The following is a 19,014-nucleotide window of genomic DNA, read 5'->3' on the forward strand; positions in this document are numbered from 1 at the left end:
AAAAAAATAACGCAGTTCCAAATATCAAAAAAGTTCTAGTGCGTGTTGAACTATTGGTGGCGTTGTTAAAAGTTGTTGAAAGAAGCCAAACACTTTCTAGCTACTGATAACGTTGAAGATGATTTTGATGGAGTGAAGGCAGTCATTTTGAACCTTGTTATTTCTTATATTTACTATAATTAAACACACTATTAATAAAGAAAAAATTTTATTTTTATTTAATGATGAATGTTAGATATAATACTATTTTACACCTTATTGTACACGTAATAGTATATAACACAAATTGGAGATAAACCAGAGTTGAAAATGTAGTACTGTGCCAAAATCTGTTACAACATATTGATAAAAACCCTGTTAAATCCAAACTATGTAAATAAATATTTCTCTATGAAAGTTATGTTGATCATCTTTGTTTAAACAAATAATATGATTTTTCCACTTTGCTTTGACTTTTTAAGTCAAAGTAAATTTGAATTTCTAAGATACCAAATGTTATCCAAAACTTAAGCTTATCAATGTTGCGAAAGGTCAGGGCGTATTTAAATGAAGGAGCTAGAAAATTTGAGATTGCTTCTTCATTTTGTATGATTTGATGTAGAAAATTATTATCTGATGGAATAAATGTGTAGTTTAACGAACAAATATCATTTTGTAGGACACCATTATTCTATCGATGTAAGTTGATTCGGAAGAAATTGTATTGTGATTTTCTAAATAATCACAAGGGCGGTCACAAAATGATGTTTTACTCGAAAACGGTTAATTTCATCGTAGTCAAATGTTATTACACTTTTAATAATGAATGATAGTAGAATTCAAAAATGACAAAAAAAATAACATTTGATCCAGAGCCTGAGAATTCAGGGGTGGAAAAAGGCTGCATGCCTCTGGAAAAAAATAGAAATTATCTATTTATGTTAAAACAAAGAGTTTATTAACTCGTCAGAAAGTTTTAATAACAATCGATCATATCATTTGAAATTTATAGACAAAAAATCGTTTTATTTTTAAAACTTCAACATCTTGGAAAGAATGCTTTTGGGAACATAAGTCCCCTTTCCCAATAGGCATAATTTGACTCAAGGAATTTCCCCTAGAGCGTTGAATTTAGGGACACCCTGTAAAGATTTTGTATCTCCAATGAAAACTAGTAAAATCGATATTTGCACAAAATGTTAAATCCATTTTTTTAAATTTTACAAGAATGAAAAGACCTACATAAATTGATCGAAAAACTATCAATTTCCTAAAATATGTGGAAAATTCATAGTTTTTGCTTAAACAGTTTTAGTTTGAACTTAAAAAGTTCTTTATCAGTATGGTACAGCAAGTTTTGACACACATTACTCCATTTTTAACTTTGTTTCATCTCCAATTTGAGTTATATACTAGTAGATCTACAATAAGATGTAAATTGATATATCTAATATTCATTATTCAATAAAAATCAAGTTTTTTATTACTAGTCTATTTAATTATAATAAATATAAAAAATAACAAAGTTCAAAATCAACACTCCATGTTGAACTCGTCTACCATTACTTCAAAATCATCTTAAAAATATCAGTAGCTAGAAAGTGTTGATGGTGAAATATATCTATGTAGAATCTTAGATCAAGATTTTTCTCCAAAGAGCAACATAAGAATCGATTCACGTCTGAAATTTTAGCTTCTTTCACAAAGACTCTTCTTTGATATTTGGAAGTGCCAATGCATTATTTTTTTTATAATGTAATCAGAGGAAATTTTCTAATTCAGTGCTGCACAATCTGCCTACTCCTTGGAGGTGAAAAGCTGAAACGAAAAAATATAAAATGATTGAAAAAAAAAATAAAAATAATGTACTTACTATTAAAAACACAGTTGACCTAACACAATCACTACTGATCTTGAGCTAACATATATATACATACTTGATCATAATTTCAGTCCCTGATGATGAATACATAAGTATTCGAAACATTTTTTAAAAGAATACTCTCATAATCTAACTGGCGAAGACTTAATCATATATACACATTACAAATAATATAAATCATGCGATCTTAGGACTTTTTATGTATTCATTGACCTTAGTTATCTAAATTTCTCGCTGCATCCAAGAAATTTCTCAAATTAATGGAAAAACTTTTAATCTAATTTCAAAGACTGAAGAAATGATAGTTCAGGTATGGATTAAAATTTCTATATTATTTGTATAAATATGTTTATTTTTCTATAACTTATACATTAAATATGATTTTTCCAATGAAATCAGTTAACATTTTGATTCTAACATAATGTCCCGTTCAAATTTTAATTTCCTAAATCAATATAAAAATTATGAATATGTTGATAATAAGTGAAATATTTCATCCATGTTACATATATTATATATAAATTTAAAGTGACATTTTGGATTACAATCCAAGTTAAAGCTATCCTTACCGGATTCGAATATTAATTTCATGTATTTTCTAACTAAACAATAAAAAAATTCTTTACAAACAAAATAATCACAACAGAGTCTCCATTTTACTTCTAAAACGACCTTTAAATATTCAACAACATTAAGATAAATCAGTAGGTACATAAAGAATACTATTCTTTTTCAACAAAGCTTTCAATTCTCTATTTTCTTTTTCTAAATTAGTGTTTTTAGAATTAACAATTTCTAAGGTATGAAGCAAATCATTATGTTCACGTGATAACATATCATATTTTTCTGCAATATCTTTCAAGTCCATTATATAATCGCAAGCTTTTGCTAAAATACCACCTTTCGATTGGCCGTCATAATGACCATTAGCTCGAATTTCTCCATTAGTATTTTCTGGCATTATAGATGCTAGTTTCGTTATCCAGTTATTGATTTTATCCCGCCGTCTTCGTTCCACTTCATTATGTGTTGCCCTACGTCTTTCGTCTTTCTAAAAATAACATTCTATAGTTACAAACTTAACCTTCATCGACAAAATGGAAAAAAAAAAATTCGGACGGTTTATCACAAACATGTGTATGTTTCAAATGATTATACAGTAGAACCCTTCTCATACAACCATAATATTATCAATATGAATGATTTAAAAATAAATTTGGATTTTTCAATTTATAGTAGATATAAAAAATTAATTGCTAGTTTAATATTTCCCTTATCGTTTATCTGCTTTAGTAGTCCTACTTCCGATCAGTTCAATATTAGGCAAGTCCGAAGAAGGTTTTAACATATTTGAATCAATGAAATCCCACAAAATCAAAGATGTTATCTATACACTTGCTGATTTGTGGGAAAAATTGAAACCTTACACTTTGCGAAAATCTTTGGACGAAAGATATGACTGAAAGTGACCAGATTGTATATGGACAAAAGCGTGCAACCGAATGTCCCTGCCAGTGAAGGTGAGGAGTGGATTGCCCAATATGACAAAGACTGTGAAATTAATGAGGAGCTCAATGACGACCAGATTATTACTAATGTTTTGGAAAATAGTGGTGAAGAAACTGTGAATGAAGATTCGGTTGGTGATAGTGACGAACCCCCTACCCTGATTTCACACACTGACGCCAAGAACGCTTTTGAAATTGCACTTTAGTTTATAGAGCACAAATCAACCTCAAAACTTATGGACATTTTGTGGATCAAGAAAATAAGGAATATGAAGCTAAGTCTAGAATATCATTTGCTAAACAAAAATCTATAACTGACTTTTTTCTAAGTAATGTAAAATATAATATATTCCTAAAATAATGAAAGTATATGTATGTAAATAAAAATTTTCTGTATATTATGATAATCCAAATTTTTTTGCGTTCCGACCACACCCTCAGTCCTGAGGGTGACAGATTAGAGAGGTAATTGTTCTTGCAAATCGCTACTAACCACTGCTTTGTGAAAATTTTGTCTTTCTGAAACGTATTTCCTCATTTTTCCTAACCAACGGAACTGCATAATATGGATACCTGCCTAATATTTTCTCTACTTACACTTTTACTAGAAAATTATTTATGTTTACTGCTATTCACAAATTTTTACAGCTGTGCTGAAGACATCATTTGCCGGTGAAGATCATAAAAATGGTCTTCACCACATGGAAATTTAGTTTCATATGCAAGAAATCGATTATATCGATTTTATCAAATTTTTCATTAAAATGATATTCAAAATGCTTGTAGATGTGGAGTATTTTTTTTAAATAAGCTAGATTTTCCAGTGACAATAATATTATAAAGAGCTCATTACAATTGCTGGTATATCCACTACAGGAACCACTTTTTGTAACTAGAAAATTTTCCAAGATGAATAAAAACTACTTACACCCAAATGCACTGATGGATTTGGTTACATTTAGTTAAATAATCTTGCTTCGAGATTTTATTTTTAATGCACTGTTGGCTTTAGAGTCACAAAACTTTGTGTGACATAAAAATAGGTCTCTAAATGAAGGACTGGAAAAAACTGAATATATTTTCTAACTTTATTCTATTCTCTTGGTATCGCCTCAAGTAAAAATAAAAATCGATATCAAATATAATAAGCATTTGTTTGACATAATAAACTAGGGCTTTCTAACCAAATTACTATTATATATATAAATATTTTGATACTATTAGTCAAGTTCTCAGATGTATAAAAGAAGAAATAAAGTTAGTACAGCTGTATTCATAGCATCTTTTCTGATGATGTATATTTGGAATACTTTTAGTAGTTTCTATTTCATTTTGTTGGCAAAAGTTATATAATTTCCTTTATTATCTTCTTTATTCTACATCTCTATAATATTTTTAAGATGTGCAGTTTTACTATCTTGCCGGATTTTATATAAACACCAAACTGATTACCTGAACCCAGCAGAACCATTCAAGATATATTGCACCGATTACGGAATAAAGAAATAAAATGAGTTCGCTAGTTAGGACTACATTTTCAAAACTATGCATTTGGGTGTACTGAACAAATTACAAATATGATTGGACAAGATATAACTGAAAATATAATTACTTTCTTCATGCTAGACGTGATCGAATTACTACTAGTATCAACAATGGCTGTCCTAGGTGCTATTGCTCTTGCCCCACTTGGTGCTGTGAACATTTCACTAGCATTCCCAATAACATAAAGTTGTCCATTTAAATTATTGCTTATCACTTGAGATACAGGATTATTGAATGCACTAGCACCTGTTGTAACTAATTGTGGATTCGTTTCTACACTGCCATCGTCTACTTGAAGAACCCTGTAGGTAATCATGTTTCCTAAAAACAAAATAACTTTAGTACATTGAATATTAATGATGAATCTTTTCTGTTTATGGTTTACTTTTGAGTTAATCTCTACAAGCCTAACTAATTAGTATTAATTGATTTATTGGTTAAAATAAATTTATAAACATTATATGTACAAAAAGAAACTCTTTGAAAAATAATATCAATAGTACAATTCGTTTATTATATGTTGTGCAACTTTACATCAAGCTAGTTCTTAGAATTGTTTATAACAGTCTTCCTCAAGTTCCAACCACTTTTTAGATGTTAGAACGGAAAGCATAATTTCCCTCTTTCTTCGGTCTTAAACCATTTTCTTTGCTTGGATATATGAGAATGTAATGGTTTTCTCTTAGGTTGAAAAAACATACCGTTATTAGTAGGTGTAGAATTTGAAACAGAAAAAGAAACAAGTAGCCTGTTAACTAAGATATTGTTCTCAGAACTTGAAAAAGTATTGTCAGTAAGAACTAGTCTACCTTTAGAACATAAATAGAATGACCTCTCATCCATGTTCCATATTCTTTCCGGTTGTTCTAGAACATCTTGGTCATTTACTAGTAGATCAAGTGTTTCTTGAAACCAATGTCTAATTTTTTCTTCAGTGATTCTTCAGATTGTTTTAAAGATATTCGTGGACATTTACTTTGGAATAGCTTAAACCAGGCCAAAATAAGATCTCAACGTGTTCCAATTGTAGCCACTAAATGTCCTCAAATAGCAAGAACGCAATATTTGTTAATCCATTAGTGGCCAGTAAAAATGCACAGGTGGCCACAATAGGATTGTTCCAATTGAAACCAATATATGGCTACTAATGGTAAAAAGCAGTATTTGTTGATCTGTTTTCGGCTATTCAATTAATTAGTAATTGAAAGTGAAATTGAGTAAGTATTTGATAGCTTAATATATACTATAAACCCATATCACATTGTTGTGATTATTTGAATATTAAAATACATTTTGAAATTTAATATTCCAAATTCACATATTTTATTATCAAAATAGGGCAATCATACAAAAAATATTATATGATATTTGTGTTAAAAGTGATTTTATTGTGTTCGTGAAATTATTCAATTCACTCCGCTCATTTGACAAACTTTTTCACTCACAAAATAAAACATCACTTTTAACACTCAAATCATAAATTTTATTTCTGCTGATAGCATCAGTAAAATTGACACTTACTAAATTTGCAGAAAATAAGAACCTGCAGTTTTAGTAGTCCTTACTGTAGGGATTTACCTATTTTAGTATAAATTTTACAACCTAAGGCAAAACTGGAAATTAAACTAGATAGAGTTCAAACTATAGTTTATAGTATGTATAATAAACAAGTATTCTCTATGTTACAAGTCACAGTTAAACAGACATTTTTCTGCCAGATGTCACAAATTTAACCAAAAATTTTTTCTATATTTGTTTTAAAGTTAAATTGTTTCAGAAAATTGTATGAACAAAGATCAAAATAATCGTGCAATTTCTATGGATTACTACTTTTTGTTAACCTTGTGAAAAAATACAAAGAAATATTTTTGATAGAAGTCCAACAAATTTAAAAAATATGAGGGACAATTTAAGTATTTGCTCTAGGACGAATAACATTTGGTTTTTTGCATGTCAACAATGTTAATAATTTCTTCATCATCATCGTCGAGTTCATCAAATATAAGAGGGTAAAACAAGTCATTTTACCAAAACCATTTACAATATTTAAAAAATGTGAACAATTTGAAAAAGATAGGTTCAGATCCCCCGTTTTAATTCAAACTACCCCCATATCCTCAGTAACGTCTAAACCATAGTTTGTCAGTATTCGCCATGTATAAAATGTGATAAAGTCAATATCTGTAGTTTAAACTTGAATTTTGAGGTTTAAACTTCACTTGTAGAATTGGGCCTTAGATGTTTTGTTTCTGTTAATTTTTTATCCATGTTAATTTCCCACCTTTTTTTAGTCCAATGAATGCAGCATTTTACAAATTATCAGCAAATTTAGTCGTAAAAGTATCAATTTCACTCCTAATAAACCAATAGAACTATTGTCAAGTCCCAACTTATCCTAAATATCCCAACTTTAGTCACTGATGATACACAGATTCTAATATAAGCTAATAAATATTTACAAACTATCAATATAAAAATTTTAATACCCTGAATTATTATCAAAGTATGATTAAGTTACCTTCAGCAGATCTTATAGAGTATTGCACTTCGTGGTCAGATGTCTCTAATAAAGTTTGAGGTGAAAGATGTTCCACATTACCATCCTCATCACTGTCATTAATTTGTCTCTTTATGTGTATTTCGTTTAATAATAATTTATTATCCACCTCTTCAGACTCTCTAGAAAATGTTAAATAACATTAAAAGCACAAACAAGTTAATAGTCACATATAAGACATAAATAATGCTTAAACTATGATGAATCAAAATAAATGATAGTGATTCTAATTAATTGAATAAATATAACTAACAATTCAATGTGTACAAAATACAAAATTTAGGAATAAATTAATCAATAATAATAGATACAACTGAATAGTAGTTTAAAATTAACCACAATTGAAACTTGAGTTGATAACATCAGAAAACAAACAAATCAAAGGTAATATGATTAGTTCATTAAATACCCCTTGCCATAGGCTCATTTCAACAGAAGGGTCATAAATTATCATGCAAATAATATAAAATAGTTAAAATTGACAGTATTATGATACACATATAATTATGTATTTGTTTTTAATCGCGGTTTAGTTAATATTAAAATGTGCTTTTTAGTTTTTAACACAGACTTCAAAGACTTACATGTTGTATTTCCATGCCAGTAGTTACATAATAAACAAAAATAATGCCAGATAATAGACATCTTACCCAGATTCTAATGGATCCAGCATATCCATGTGTGTGTAGCAAACAATTTTGAATTTTCCTTCTTCAATTTTGGTCACGGGGCCAATGTTCAGGTCATGTGACGCAAGTGAACAAAAAAAATTATTGTTTTACTGCGCAGCTCAAGCAATAGATGAAGCCATTTTATTTAAAAGAAAAGGAGAAATTATTTAATGTTTAAATATTTAAACTATTACTTATATAAATAAAATCCTCCCCATATACTGCTTTCTGGAAATAATAACATATATTTTATAGCTTTAGCTCCTAGACCTAAGCTGTACTTTCCATTCTTCTCTTTTTCAGTAAATCGCCCTTTATACATTTCAATAACTCTAGAGCGCGCGCGAACACTCACGTTAACTTTCCATAATAAACTATTATATTAGTCAGTTAGTTTTAGATATTTGATACAAAACTAAATCCTACTTAAAATTTGTAAGATGAGTGAGTAAAAATAAACAAATGCAATCGCAAAAATCTCTAGCTGTATCATATTAATATCTGTCTTGTTAATGGTGATATAAAACTATTGTACATTTATTGGATTTTATTCACTAAGTTTTTACTTAGTTAATTAGAATAACGAATCAAAGATCAAATATATTTACGTATCTAGCTAAATAGCTTTACTAAATAAGCCTGGTCAGATAACTAGTAATAATAAAAACAGATATAATATTTAAAATAGAAATTACCACAATTCTAATAGTAATTATCAATATATTTAATAAGCAAATTGAAAAATTTTACTGCTCTACATTACTATGGTGAATGTTTTAATTTGGTATATAAGACCGTAATCAGAATTAAATATATTTCGCAAAACATTTTCAAACAAGCTTTTTTGCTTATTACATAGATATATACCTACATTGTTTACAGAATGATCGATGGTGCGGTGTGAAAACTTAAAACGCGTCTAAAGTGTAGTTCTTAGCAGTTGTCAATAAATAAATATGGAGTGTATTTGTAGAATTACTTTTAGAAATGACAATTTGTCAAATTATGAAGAATTTTAGATTATAAATCAGAATTTGAAACAGTGCAGTGCATAGTAGCTTTAAAAATGATCACAAACACTTCTTAAGTTTTTGTGCCATTAGTTTGTTTGAAAATTAATGGACATCAGCTGAGAAATATTTTTAAATTCTTAATTGTACTTTTCTGTCCATCTATAAGAACAAAAACCAAAATAAGCAAACTGGAGCGATTACCAGAATATCTTCGTGATACCGTGGACTGGTTCATTGGGTAAGTGCGTATTAAAATTAAACATGATCATCGTAGAGAATAAGATCGAAATTTAGTATCACGTTTTTATAAATAATTCGAACATTGTTATTAATTTATTTATTTTCGTTATCTCCATTTATAGGAGAGATGTAATAGTTACAGAGTCCGAACAAAAATATAAAAATCGCAATAAATTTTTAAGTGGATGATGCATGACAAAATTTAGTATGTGAAAAATACCAGTAGAATTTAATAATATCTTGTGCAAATTGGGTAACCATTATTTATGAATCATCACAAAAATAATATTGAAATAAAAAGTGTTATAAGTTCGACATTAGATTTGTACAAATCAGTCCTTGAGTATTTTAACTTTACAAATAAATTAAAATCATCTATTTATTTTATTGTAGCATTTTTATAATTAATATTATAGTCGCTTGGTTGTTATTAAAAAATAATTTGAACTTACATAATATTTATTTATGTCATCACTATATTTTCTTACATGATGGATCATCACCAGTAATTTAAATTGAAAAGTTATCAAGAATGAGCTGAATTCATGTTTAATGTGAATATTAGGGTTTCCCTTTATTCAAACAAACAATATTCTTTATTGTATGTTGATTATTCTTTAGGTGTAATAGACATGTTCTGTCATGTCTTTATTGATAATATTTTTAGTGAGTCGCATTATTTAGATTTCTTTGAGTAAAAAATTGGTAAGCTTAATCAAACATGTTCATACTACTATATTTTGGCAATTATTATTTCTTAATAATTCATATAAAATATTTCAGTGAAAAATCCAGGGAAAATAAAAAGAAGAGAGTAAAAGCTAGTTTAATCAAGATTAGGGTAGTAAAAATTCAATATTTCTCTAAACCATTTCCAATTTTTAACCAATGACTTTAGCTGATAGTGCACACACCCTCAAACTTCTCAATCATTTGTCAAATAATTGAACTGAGCTATTTCTGTAGAAAAAAAATTGAATGAGCTAAAGTTAGACGAGTTTAAATTATCTAAGATTTCATGCAAAAGTAATGCAACTATATTAAACTATATTATTTCCAAGCTGAATGAAATAATTTTGTAATATAAAAGAAAAAGTTATTATAAATTATAATTTCTTATTTCAAATAATTGATATTGTGGAAGTCCCCAAAGCAAAGAAGATCGACTAATAGAAGAATAGTATATATTAGAAAAACAACTTCCACTATTGTTAATATCTGATTGAGCTATTTGAGTGAAATATGAATCATTTCTTTTTATAGTATATTCAAAATAAACTGTATATCAGTATATATACATATATACCAAAATATTAGAATAAATAACATTTAGTTGTTCACAAAGTTTATTTGTTCAATATATTATATATATATATATATATATATAGATAGATAGATAGATAGATAGATAGATAGATAGATAGATATCCATTTCTTTCTGTACTACATCTGTTTGTTTCAGCCATGTACTCCCAATTTTATATATCTTGCACAATCTGATCTATTCTATTTTTTTATCTACTAGGAAATCTTTTCTCATTTTGTTTCCATTCTGTAATTCCTTGAACCCGCAATTTTTCTATTTTAATTTGTCTGAACCATTTTATATGTATATTGTATATATTGAATACATATATTGAATATTGAAAATATTGAAATATGAATTGAAATATCAATATGAAATATTGAAAAGTATATTGTATTCTTTTTGCTGTAATTGTATTTACTATATCGTCATTTTCTAATATATTTTTAATTTCATAGTACTCTATACTCATTATTTGTTCAATATCTTATAGAAAAGCAAGACGTAAAGAGAAAGAAGGAACAGAAACAACTTCAAATGATTCAAAGTTATATTTAGAAGCTACTGTTTTAGAAAGAAAATTGCCAGAAATGGATATGAGACTTTTAGTTGATTTACCAGCTGGTCTTGACTACAATGAATGGTTAGCATCACACAGTAAGTATTTTATATAAGATATAGTTTACTAGATGTTTCATTCATTAAAATAGTTTTATCATTGATTAATAATTTTTCTATGATGAAAAGTTTCCCTCTTATGATAGAAGCAAAGAACTTTTCATAAAAATACACAAAACTTACTATAATATAGTACAGTGTTTACTGTTTATGTGCTAACTTAGTAATATCCAAAATACATAAGTATAAATTTTAATGTCAATTATTGAAATGATCAGAAAGAATTTGGAATTGAGGGATCAAAAAAGCCTTATAGAATTGATTAGATAAAACCATTAGAAAATTGCAGATTTTTGTTTGATATAATACTTATCTTACATGTATACTATTTGTGAAAAATTCAGTGACAAAAGTTTTCATTTTAGCTATGGCTTTATTTGATCATGTCAATTTAGTTTATGGTTCAGTTAGTGAATTTTGTACTTCATCCAGTTGTCCAGATATGACGGGTCCCGGCCAAAGGTGAGTAATTTATTTTAAGATTTTTATTACTTGAATAGGCTGCATAGGGGAACCACATGTTTGAATTCTAAAATACATATTTACAGACACTTGATAGATATGAACTGTAAGCAGGCAAATTTAAATATCCCAGTTATGTCTAGATAAAATTATTTATTCAAGACACAAGATATTGATAAGAGTTATATATAAACAAAATTCTTATTCATTTTTTATCTGAGCTTGGGTTGGGCATAATATACGAGTAGTTAATAATAAATTGTTATTGAATTCTTGAATTCAAAAGTAATTATATATACATTTTGTAGACATGCTTTTAAAATGGTAAAACCCATATCTAAATATATTATAGTAAGTCTAAATGAATTAAAATTATTGCTGTTAACTATTCCTTCTATGATAGATTTTAGAAATGTTGCCAAGAAAAATATTGAAAGATACACATTATCAAATCCGATAGCTAATTTGATTTCTATATTAGACTAAATAGTATAACACTTGACAATATCTCAACATTCCTCATTACTTCAATTAAAACTGTACCTATGTGAAGCTTACACTGTTGCTACTTTGGCACTGGCATCTTGTTATGAATTCTCAATAGATGTGTAGGCATAGCGAATGAATATATGCTATTCTTATTAATTTTTTTACATATAAAAAATTATTCTATGTAATACTTTATTCTCTATTTGTAAGTTCGTTCATTGATAACTGCTGTTATTTATGAAACCATAATTCTACAATTATTGAGAGTCTTGTAACAGACAGCTTTATGAAGTCGCATACTTTTACATCTCTAGTAACACCACTGTTTTAAATTAATCTTGTCATACATTTAATTTATTTATATGATGACAAGATTATCTGTTTAACTGGAATAGAAGAGATTATGTACAAAGATTTATTTGTAAAAGGTTTTATCACTATCTTATCTCTTTGCACTGTAATATTAATACTTATTCCATTATATATAACTGTCAAATATCAAAATAAAAAAATGTATAGGTGTGTTTGTAAATAAGCATTCATAAAATTCCGTATTGATTTTTCAGAATTTATATGATACATTGTTATAGAGAATTATGAATTTCACTTTCGAAATTTCATTTTAAAAAAACTGTTCTATTTAAAAAAAAAGTTTCAATTGAATGAACTCAATTAATTTCAACAATTGAATTGATAAAATTCTTTGACATATTATTTACAATAACTTCTTTTACATTAAAATAAGTGCCTAAAAAGTGTTTATGAAATATGATCTTTTTTACATCTCAATTTTTTGAGTAGTGTATTTATCTAGATGTAACTGGAGTGTTGCTTTTTAAAGAACACTGGCTTAATTCGTATTTTATTATATAAATCATTTACATTTATATTAAAATTTAATTTTCAGGACTTACTTATGGTTTGACGAAAAAGGAAAAAAGACAAAAGTTGCTGCACCCCAGTATATAGATTATGTGATGACATTTATCCAAAAAACTATTAGTGATGAAACTATTTTTCCTACCAAATATGGTGAGTCAAGTATTATTTAGATTGAAAATTGTTGTTTAACATTTTCCAATATTACATTGCTTCAAATAAAATGAATTACATAAAAATAGTTTCAGTTAAGAATTAATTACATTTTGTGAGAAGTGAAAATATCTGATTTATTGATATACACATTGATTTTATACTTTTTGAATTTTTTGCATGTTAATCAACAGTAATTACTTTTAATGGCATCTCTTAGGATATATCTGATAAGGATTTTGTTAATTTTATTTCTTATTTAAATTTGAATGTAAATGTTACATTTTATGTGATTTACATTATGTTTTTATTAATTTATCGGCATTTTATTACTAAGATAATTCAATTTAGCCTCTTATATTTATTTATTTCCCAATTTTATTATACAGGATGTCATGAGGAACTTTACATCCTACTACCATATGTAGAGTCTCTCAACGAGGATATCAAGTGGTCACTAAAAAGTGTCAACTCCTCTTCTCTATTAATTAACAGAGTAATTTGTGAAATTTTAAGTGATTATAGTGTACACACATTTAATTTTTTTCATTATTCATGTCATTTTCAGTACACTACTATCAAGCATTTAACTGGTATTAGTTAAATTTGGAAATTCCAGAACTGGCGTTGAAAACATCAATTTAGTGATTCGTATTGAATATTGCACCATGTATAATATTTTTTGCAATGCAATAAGTGAATTTCAAACTACATAAATAACCAATAAAAACAACAAATGCAACAAAATTGTTGCATTTTTATTCAATAACGACCAACACCAAACAACAAAAACCAGTAACTAATAACAATAAATAAGAACAGAAGAAAATTCAATAATTGCAACAAAATAAAAATAATTTACACCAGCTCTACCAATATTATTACAGAATTCATAAACAAAAATTAAGTCGGCATATTATGCGGTCAAAAACTGATGTGGTATTTTAAACGAAAGTAACAAAATTCAATTAAAGCTAACATAATAGTACGTAATGTAGATACACACAGAAGTAATATGTCTTCTAGTACAGACAAATAATGGTTGATGATGACAATAATGACAATGGGTATAAAATATTAAGAAACATCAAATGGTGAATGCCTATTATTTGACATAACATTTTAATCATTTACAATCAACATCTACACGAGGTTTGACTTTTCAATCTATTTAATTTATTATTTATTGAAAATGATGCCCTAATGAGATTTTTGTCTATAAATTCAAAATTGAAAAACTATTGATTCTGCCGTTAGAGATAATACAAATATGTAGTTGGATTTATATTTGTTCAAATTAATACATTATGTGATACGACATTATGGTTGTTCTATTTTTGGCAAGTTCACTAAAAATTGGATGAAAGTGCGACAACTTTGTCGCGTTTATCGTTTTCATTGGTTATTTATGTAGTTTGAAAATCATTTATTGTATTTGAAAATATACTATACATGGTGCATCAAAGCCAGTCCTGGAATTTCTAAATTTAGCTAATACCAGTCGAATGCTTGATAGTAGTATGCTGTATCATTAAAATGTATGGTTAATCTCATGAATCACCCTGTAAATTTATAACTGTTATAAGTGTTATCTAACACTTTAGGAGCCTCATGATATTTTCCCTGATGGGCTTTACATGTAAAAGTTCTTCATGACTCAACATGTATGTAAATAGAAGTAAAATAATTTAATTATTATATTTATATTTTAGCAAATGAGTTTCCCTCGTCGTTTGAGTCAATAGTGAGAAAAATAGTTAGGTTGTTGTTCCATGTGATGGCGCACCTTTATGCCGCCCACTTTAAAGAAGTCGTGATGTTGGGTCTTCATGCTCATCTTAATTTGACTTTTGCCCATTTGACTGCTCTTCATTATCGCTTCTCATTAATAGAACTAAAAGAAACAGAAATACTACGAGACCTCGAAGTCGCGCTTAAATTGACAGAAGATAACACACCAGAAAATGTTAATAATAGTGACAAATCCGAATCTTCAGATGTAGAATCGAAAATTACCTTAACAGAAGGAAGCTGTAAGTAGTAAAACATTATATAGTAAAGTAGTTTTTCATTTTTTATTTATTTTTCACATAAATAGATAATATATAGTTTTTAAGGAACATTTCCTTAAATAATAAATTGTTTTTAAAAATATTTAATACCTAGTTTTATTTCGTAGTATAAGTAGACAACTGCATGTTATTAATTTTCTTGTACTTTGTAATTATTTGATGTCTTCATTCTTAAAATAAATCAGATATGTTGAATGATCTTAAATGCTTCGTTTTAATTGTTTATTAATAATTTATTAAATAGATGAAGTCAGTTTCAGAACCAAATTTGATCCTTATGACAGATGCAAAATAAAAATTTATTATACAAAAAAAATTGAAAGACATGATTATTTAGATAAAAAAAATATCTACTGTTGCAACTATAATTGCTTTAATAATTTTTCTCTAACAAGAGGGTAAACAGAAAACGATGTTTTTTCATAGATTTGTCTCTGATATTTAATCGTAGAAATTATATTATAATTGATAGGATAATTTCCAATTTATTTGAAAAGGATCTAAATAGCAACAAAAGTAGTTCTATTTTGAATGTTCTAATATTTGAAACTTCTTAGAATAATAGTTCAAAAAGCTAAAATTTCTTGAGTGCATTTTACATCTAATGGTTAAATACTTGATATATTTATCAAAAACTAGTACACACTCCAAATAAGGTAAGTATCAAAAACATTTTTTCTTGAAACAGATATTTTGATATGATAAGTCTGATGGCATAATAATAATGTTCTTTACTAACGGTGATAATCAGAAACTCACCCACTTAATTTCATTTACCACTGAAAGTTGAACTTGAATAACGGAAATATTTATTGTTTAGTATTAATAGATAGATTTGGTCACTAAAACAATAAAAATGATTCGGTTTCAAAGTTAATTTATCCCCCCATGTTTTGCATTAAGATTGATAAATAAATTAGTCTGAATTTACAGAGTGAAACAAACTTGGGATTTCACATGGATCTAACATCCGTTCTTTCTTTGACTCTGCGACACTCTTCACTTAGACCCAAAACATCAAACTATGATTTACCACTCCATAAAATTGTCTCGAACTATTCATATGGGAGTCCAACTTTTATGTTCTTTAGCCCATTGCAACCTCTCAATTCTTAAAAAACTCATTTTTTATCTTTCTTTTCTATTATTTTTTTTTGTAAAACTTACAAATTTATCAGTTACGATTTTTGATTTTATTTGCTTTCTTTTAATTTTCAGGTTTTTAAACTAAACCACTTTGGAAACATTATTGATTTCAGTGTCCCTGTTAAGCTTCACTTGGACTTCTAGTTTATTTAGGTCACTTTGGGAAATGCTGTATTGTTTTATTGGAAAAATTGTCTGTTTTCAATATTTTATGCCTTATGCCAGATTTTTTTCCTTTCCTTTTTTTTAATTGTTGCCTTAAATTATCTATCTGTCCTTTGAAGTCAGAGGTTATCAAACTTTCAAAATGTTAAGGTTTTGATGGAAATGTATATAGGTCCCTGTTGTTTGTACCCTCTGCAAATTCCCCCGAACCACTGTTGTTTTATCAAATAAAAATTGACTGTTATTGATATTTTTATGCCATTTTGCCATGAAAATTTGCAGGATATTTCAGTTAATGGTTTAGTAGTTTTGTAAGATCAAAACCTAAGAGAAGCACTCTGGTGGTGCTTTCCTGAAAGGATGAGTCCAATAAGTTCTTTTAAAACTTTAATATTACCAGATTGAAAAAGTATTTGGATCTCCATAAAAACTACACTACACTACAACATAAGAAGTTCTAAGTCAATATCCACAGGCACTTCCATATTGCAGACACCACTCGAGTGCACTAGAGGGTTTACCCTATTGTGCTTCCTTTTTACATAAATACCAAGCTCTAGAATATTTCGCCATGGAGTTTATTAAAATTCTGTAATTAGAAGATAAGTTGCAGATATCAAAAACAGCTTTGATAATCTTACTTACTAATCTGCACTGTAATGTAATCCCTAAAGTACATACATTATGCATGCTCGTTAACAGCTATTTATGCATGTTACGGTGATAATCAAATTTGTTGATCTTATGAACAGATTATTTTTTACAGTGTTTCCAAAAGCAAACTTGATATTGATTTTCATAATAACTTATTATTGTTCTCTATCAAATATACTGCCAAGCAGGGTCACCCTGTAGTTTTAAGTTATTTTGTTTCTAGAATTTTTTTTGTTGTAATAGCTTGCCAACTGTTGTTGAAAGTTTATTGAATGTAATGAAAACAAATAATTTTACTTGGCTATGATTTTCGTTGAAACAAAAGAAATTTTATTGCCTTGAGTAGCGAGTATTCTCTCCTCTGGCAGTGATAACAGCTTGCAAACGACGAGGAATGATTTGGATCATATTCTGCAAATGACGTTACTCCAGAATTTATGGAGGCTGCCTTATGTCTCCATAAACCTCTCTCTATCTCATCCCAAATGTGTTCAATGGGGTTTAAGTCTGGACTGCGAGCAGGTCAAACAAATTGCGTGAATTATAGTATCAAAATCATTATTTAAAGTATTTCGAGTATTAATATTTCATGTAAGTAGTTGCTCATATGGCAATGTTCTGCCCAGAAATTGAAATGAAGTTTGCAGTAAGCGGAGACACAGTCCCTAAAAACTCTAAATTAACCAAACATATAATCATTGGTACTCCGGTGAAAGTATTAGATTGGGGTATGAAATTTAAAGTATTTGATATAGAAAAAAAATGTTTTCTTACTGGACCAGTGTATTAGGATCCATAAGATATTGGGCGCTGTTAATTGTCGATTATGTTCTTTTCAGCAACATACGATTCCAAAGTAATGGATGTTGCTGAATATATTGTAAAGAATAAAGATTAAAAAGAAAAGTATATATTATAGTATATATTGACACACACATTAAGATGCCATATTCAATTTGGTAAACTAATTTGTTTCTGATAATTTTACTGGACCACCATGCCAAATCAGCTTCCAATTTTTTGAGTAGCAACCACAATTACATTTGACTTATGGCTTGATTTGTCTTTAGGTGAATTGAACGAGGTTATGGAAGGACAGTTAAGGTTGGATCAATCAAAAAACATTCAGTCATCAACAGATTGAAGCCTTCTGGTTCTGAAGCGAGAGGGATAAAGAACGAGCATTGAGAATTTTCTTAATCTAGGTAAATGCATTGGTATCTCTTTGTAAAAGGATGTAATATATAAATATGTAAAGACATTTGTTACTCATAAATAAGGCATAATAATGTTCACTTGCCTATTATTGAACGATTCTCATATATTTAGATTTAATACTGTAAGTTCATTGTTTATAATTAATTTTTATCTTTCGTATTTCAGATCGTGTTAAATATTAAGCAAGAGGTTCTAGCTCATATATACATATATATAATTGGAAGGGATATTTGTTCTATATCCGTTCAGCTTTCTCAAGGACAAATAATTATTGGTAGATACGCAAATATTAACTTGTAAATTTGCACGAAATATTTCAGAAATCTACATTTATGCGGCTCGAAGGACCAAAATGTTATTTATTTATTGTTATCAATTAAATGTTTGGAACCTTAAT

The 19,014-nt window shown here is 27.9% G+C and overlaps 2 protein-coding genes across 2 annotated transcripts; one reads left to right on the forward strand and one right to left on the reverse strand.

The window, feature by feature from the left end:
• Window positions 1–2,184: 2,184 nt before the first annotated feature.
• LOC130904157 (upstream stimulatory factor) lies at window positions 2,185–8,513 on the reverse strand. Its single transcript, XM_057816747.1, has 4 exons — window positions 8,122–8,513; window positions 7,433–7,593; window positions 4,982–5,235; window positions 2,185–2,912 (listed from the first exon to the last, which is right to left on the reverse strand). The coding sequence occupies exons 1-4, from the start codon at window positions 8,148–8,150 to the stop codon at window positions 2,553–2,555; spliced, it is 804 nt and encodes a 267-aa protein (XP_057672730.1). The 5' UTR covers window positions 8,151–8,513; the 3' UTR covers window positions 2,185–2,552.
• A 69-nt stretch (window positions 8,514–8,582) lies between these two features.
• Window positions 8,583–19,013, forward strand: LOC130904264 (MOB kinase activator-like 2). Its single transcript, XM_057816929.1, has 8 exons — window positions 8,583–8,586; window positions 9,246–9,393; window positions 11,195–11,358; window positions 11,745–11,841; window positions 13,238–13,362; window positions 15,075–15,395; window positions 18,470–18,604; window positions 18,783–19,013. The coding sequence occupies exons 1-7, from the start codon at window positions 8,583–8,585 to the stop codon at window positions 18,541–18,543; spliced, it is 933 nt and encodes a 310-aa protein (XP_057672912.1). The 3' UTR covers window positions 18,544–18,604; window positions 18,783–19,013.
• The last annotated feature ends 1 nt before the right edge of the window (window position 19,014 follows it).

Source organism: Diorhabda carinulata, chromosome 2, assembly GCF_026250575.1.
Source record: "Diorhabda carinulata isolate Delta chromosome 2, icDioCari1.1, whole genome shotgun sequence".
NCBI classification, from domain to species: Eukaryota; Metazoa; Arthropoda; class Insecta; order Coleoptera; family Chrysomelidae; genus Diorhabda; species Diorhabda carinulata.

Coding starts and splice junctions, on each gene's coding strand:
- LOC130904157 (XM_057816747.1), bottom strand. CDS start 8,150: ATGGATATGCTGGATCCATTAGAATCTGG. Junction 5,236..7,432: donor CTCTATAAGATCTGCTGAAG/GTAACTTAATCA, acceptor TTTTGTTTTTAG/GAAACATGATTACCTACAGG. Junction 2,913..4,981: donor TCACGTCTAGCATGAAGAAA/GTAATTATATTT, acceptor TGTTATTTTTAG/AAAGACGAAAGACGTAGGGC.
- LOC130904264 (XM_057816929.1), top strand. Junction 13,363..15,074: donor TATTTTTCCTACCAAATATG/GTGAGTCAAGTA, acceptor TTTATATTTTAG/CAAATGAGTTTCCCTCGTCG. Junction 15,396..18,469: donor TACCTTAACAGAAGGAAGCT/GTAAGTAGTAAA, acceptor ATTTGTCTTTAG/GTGAATTGAACGAGGTTATG.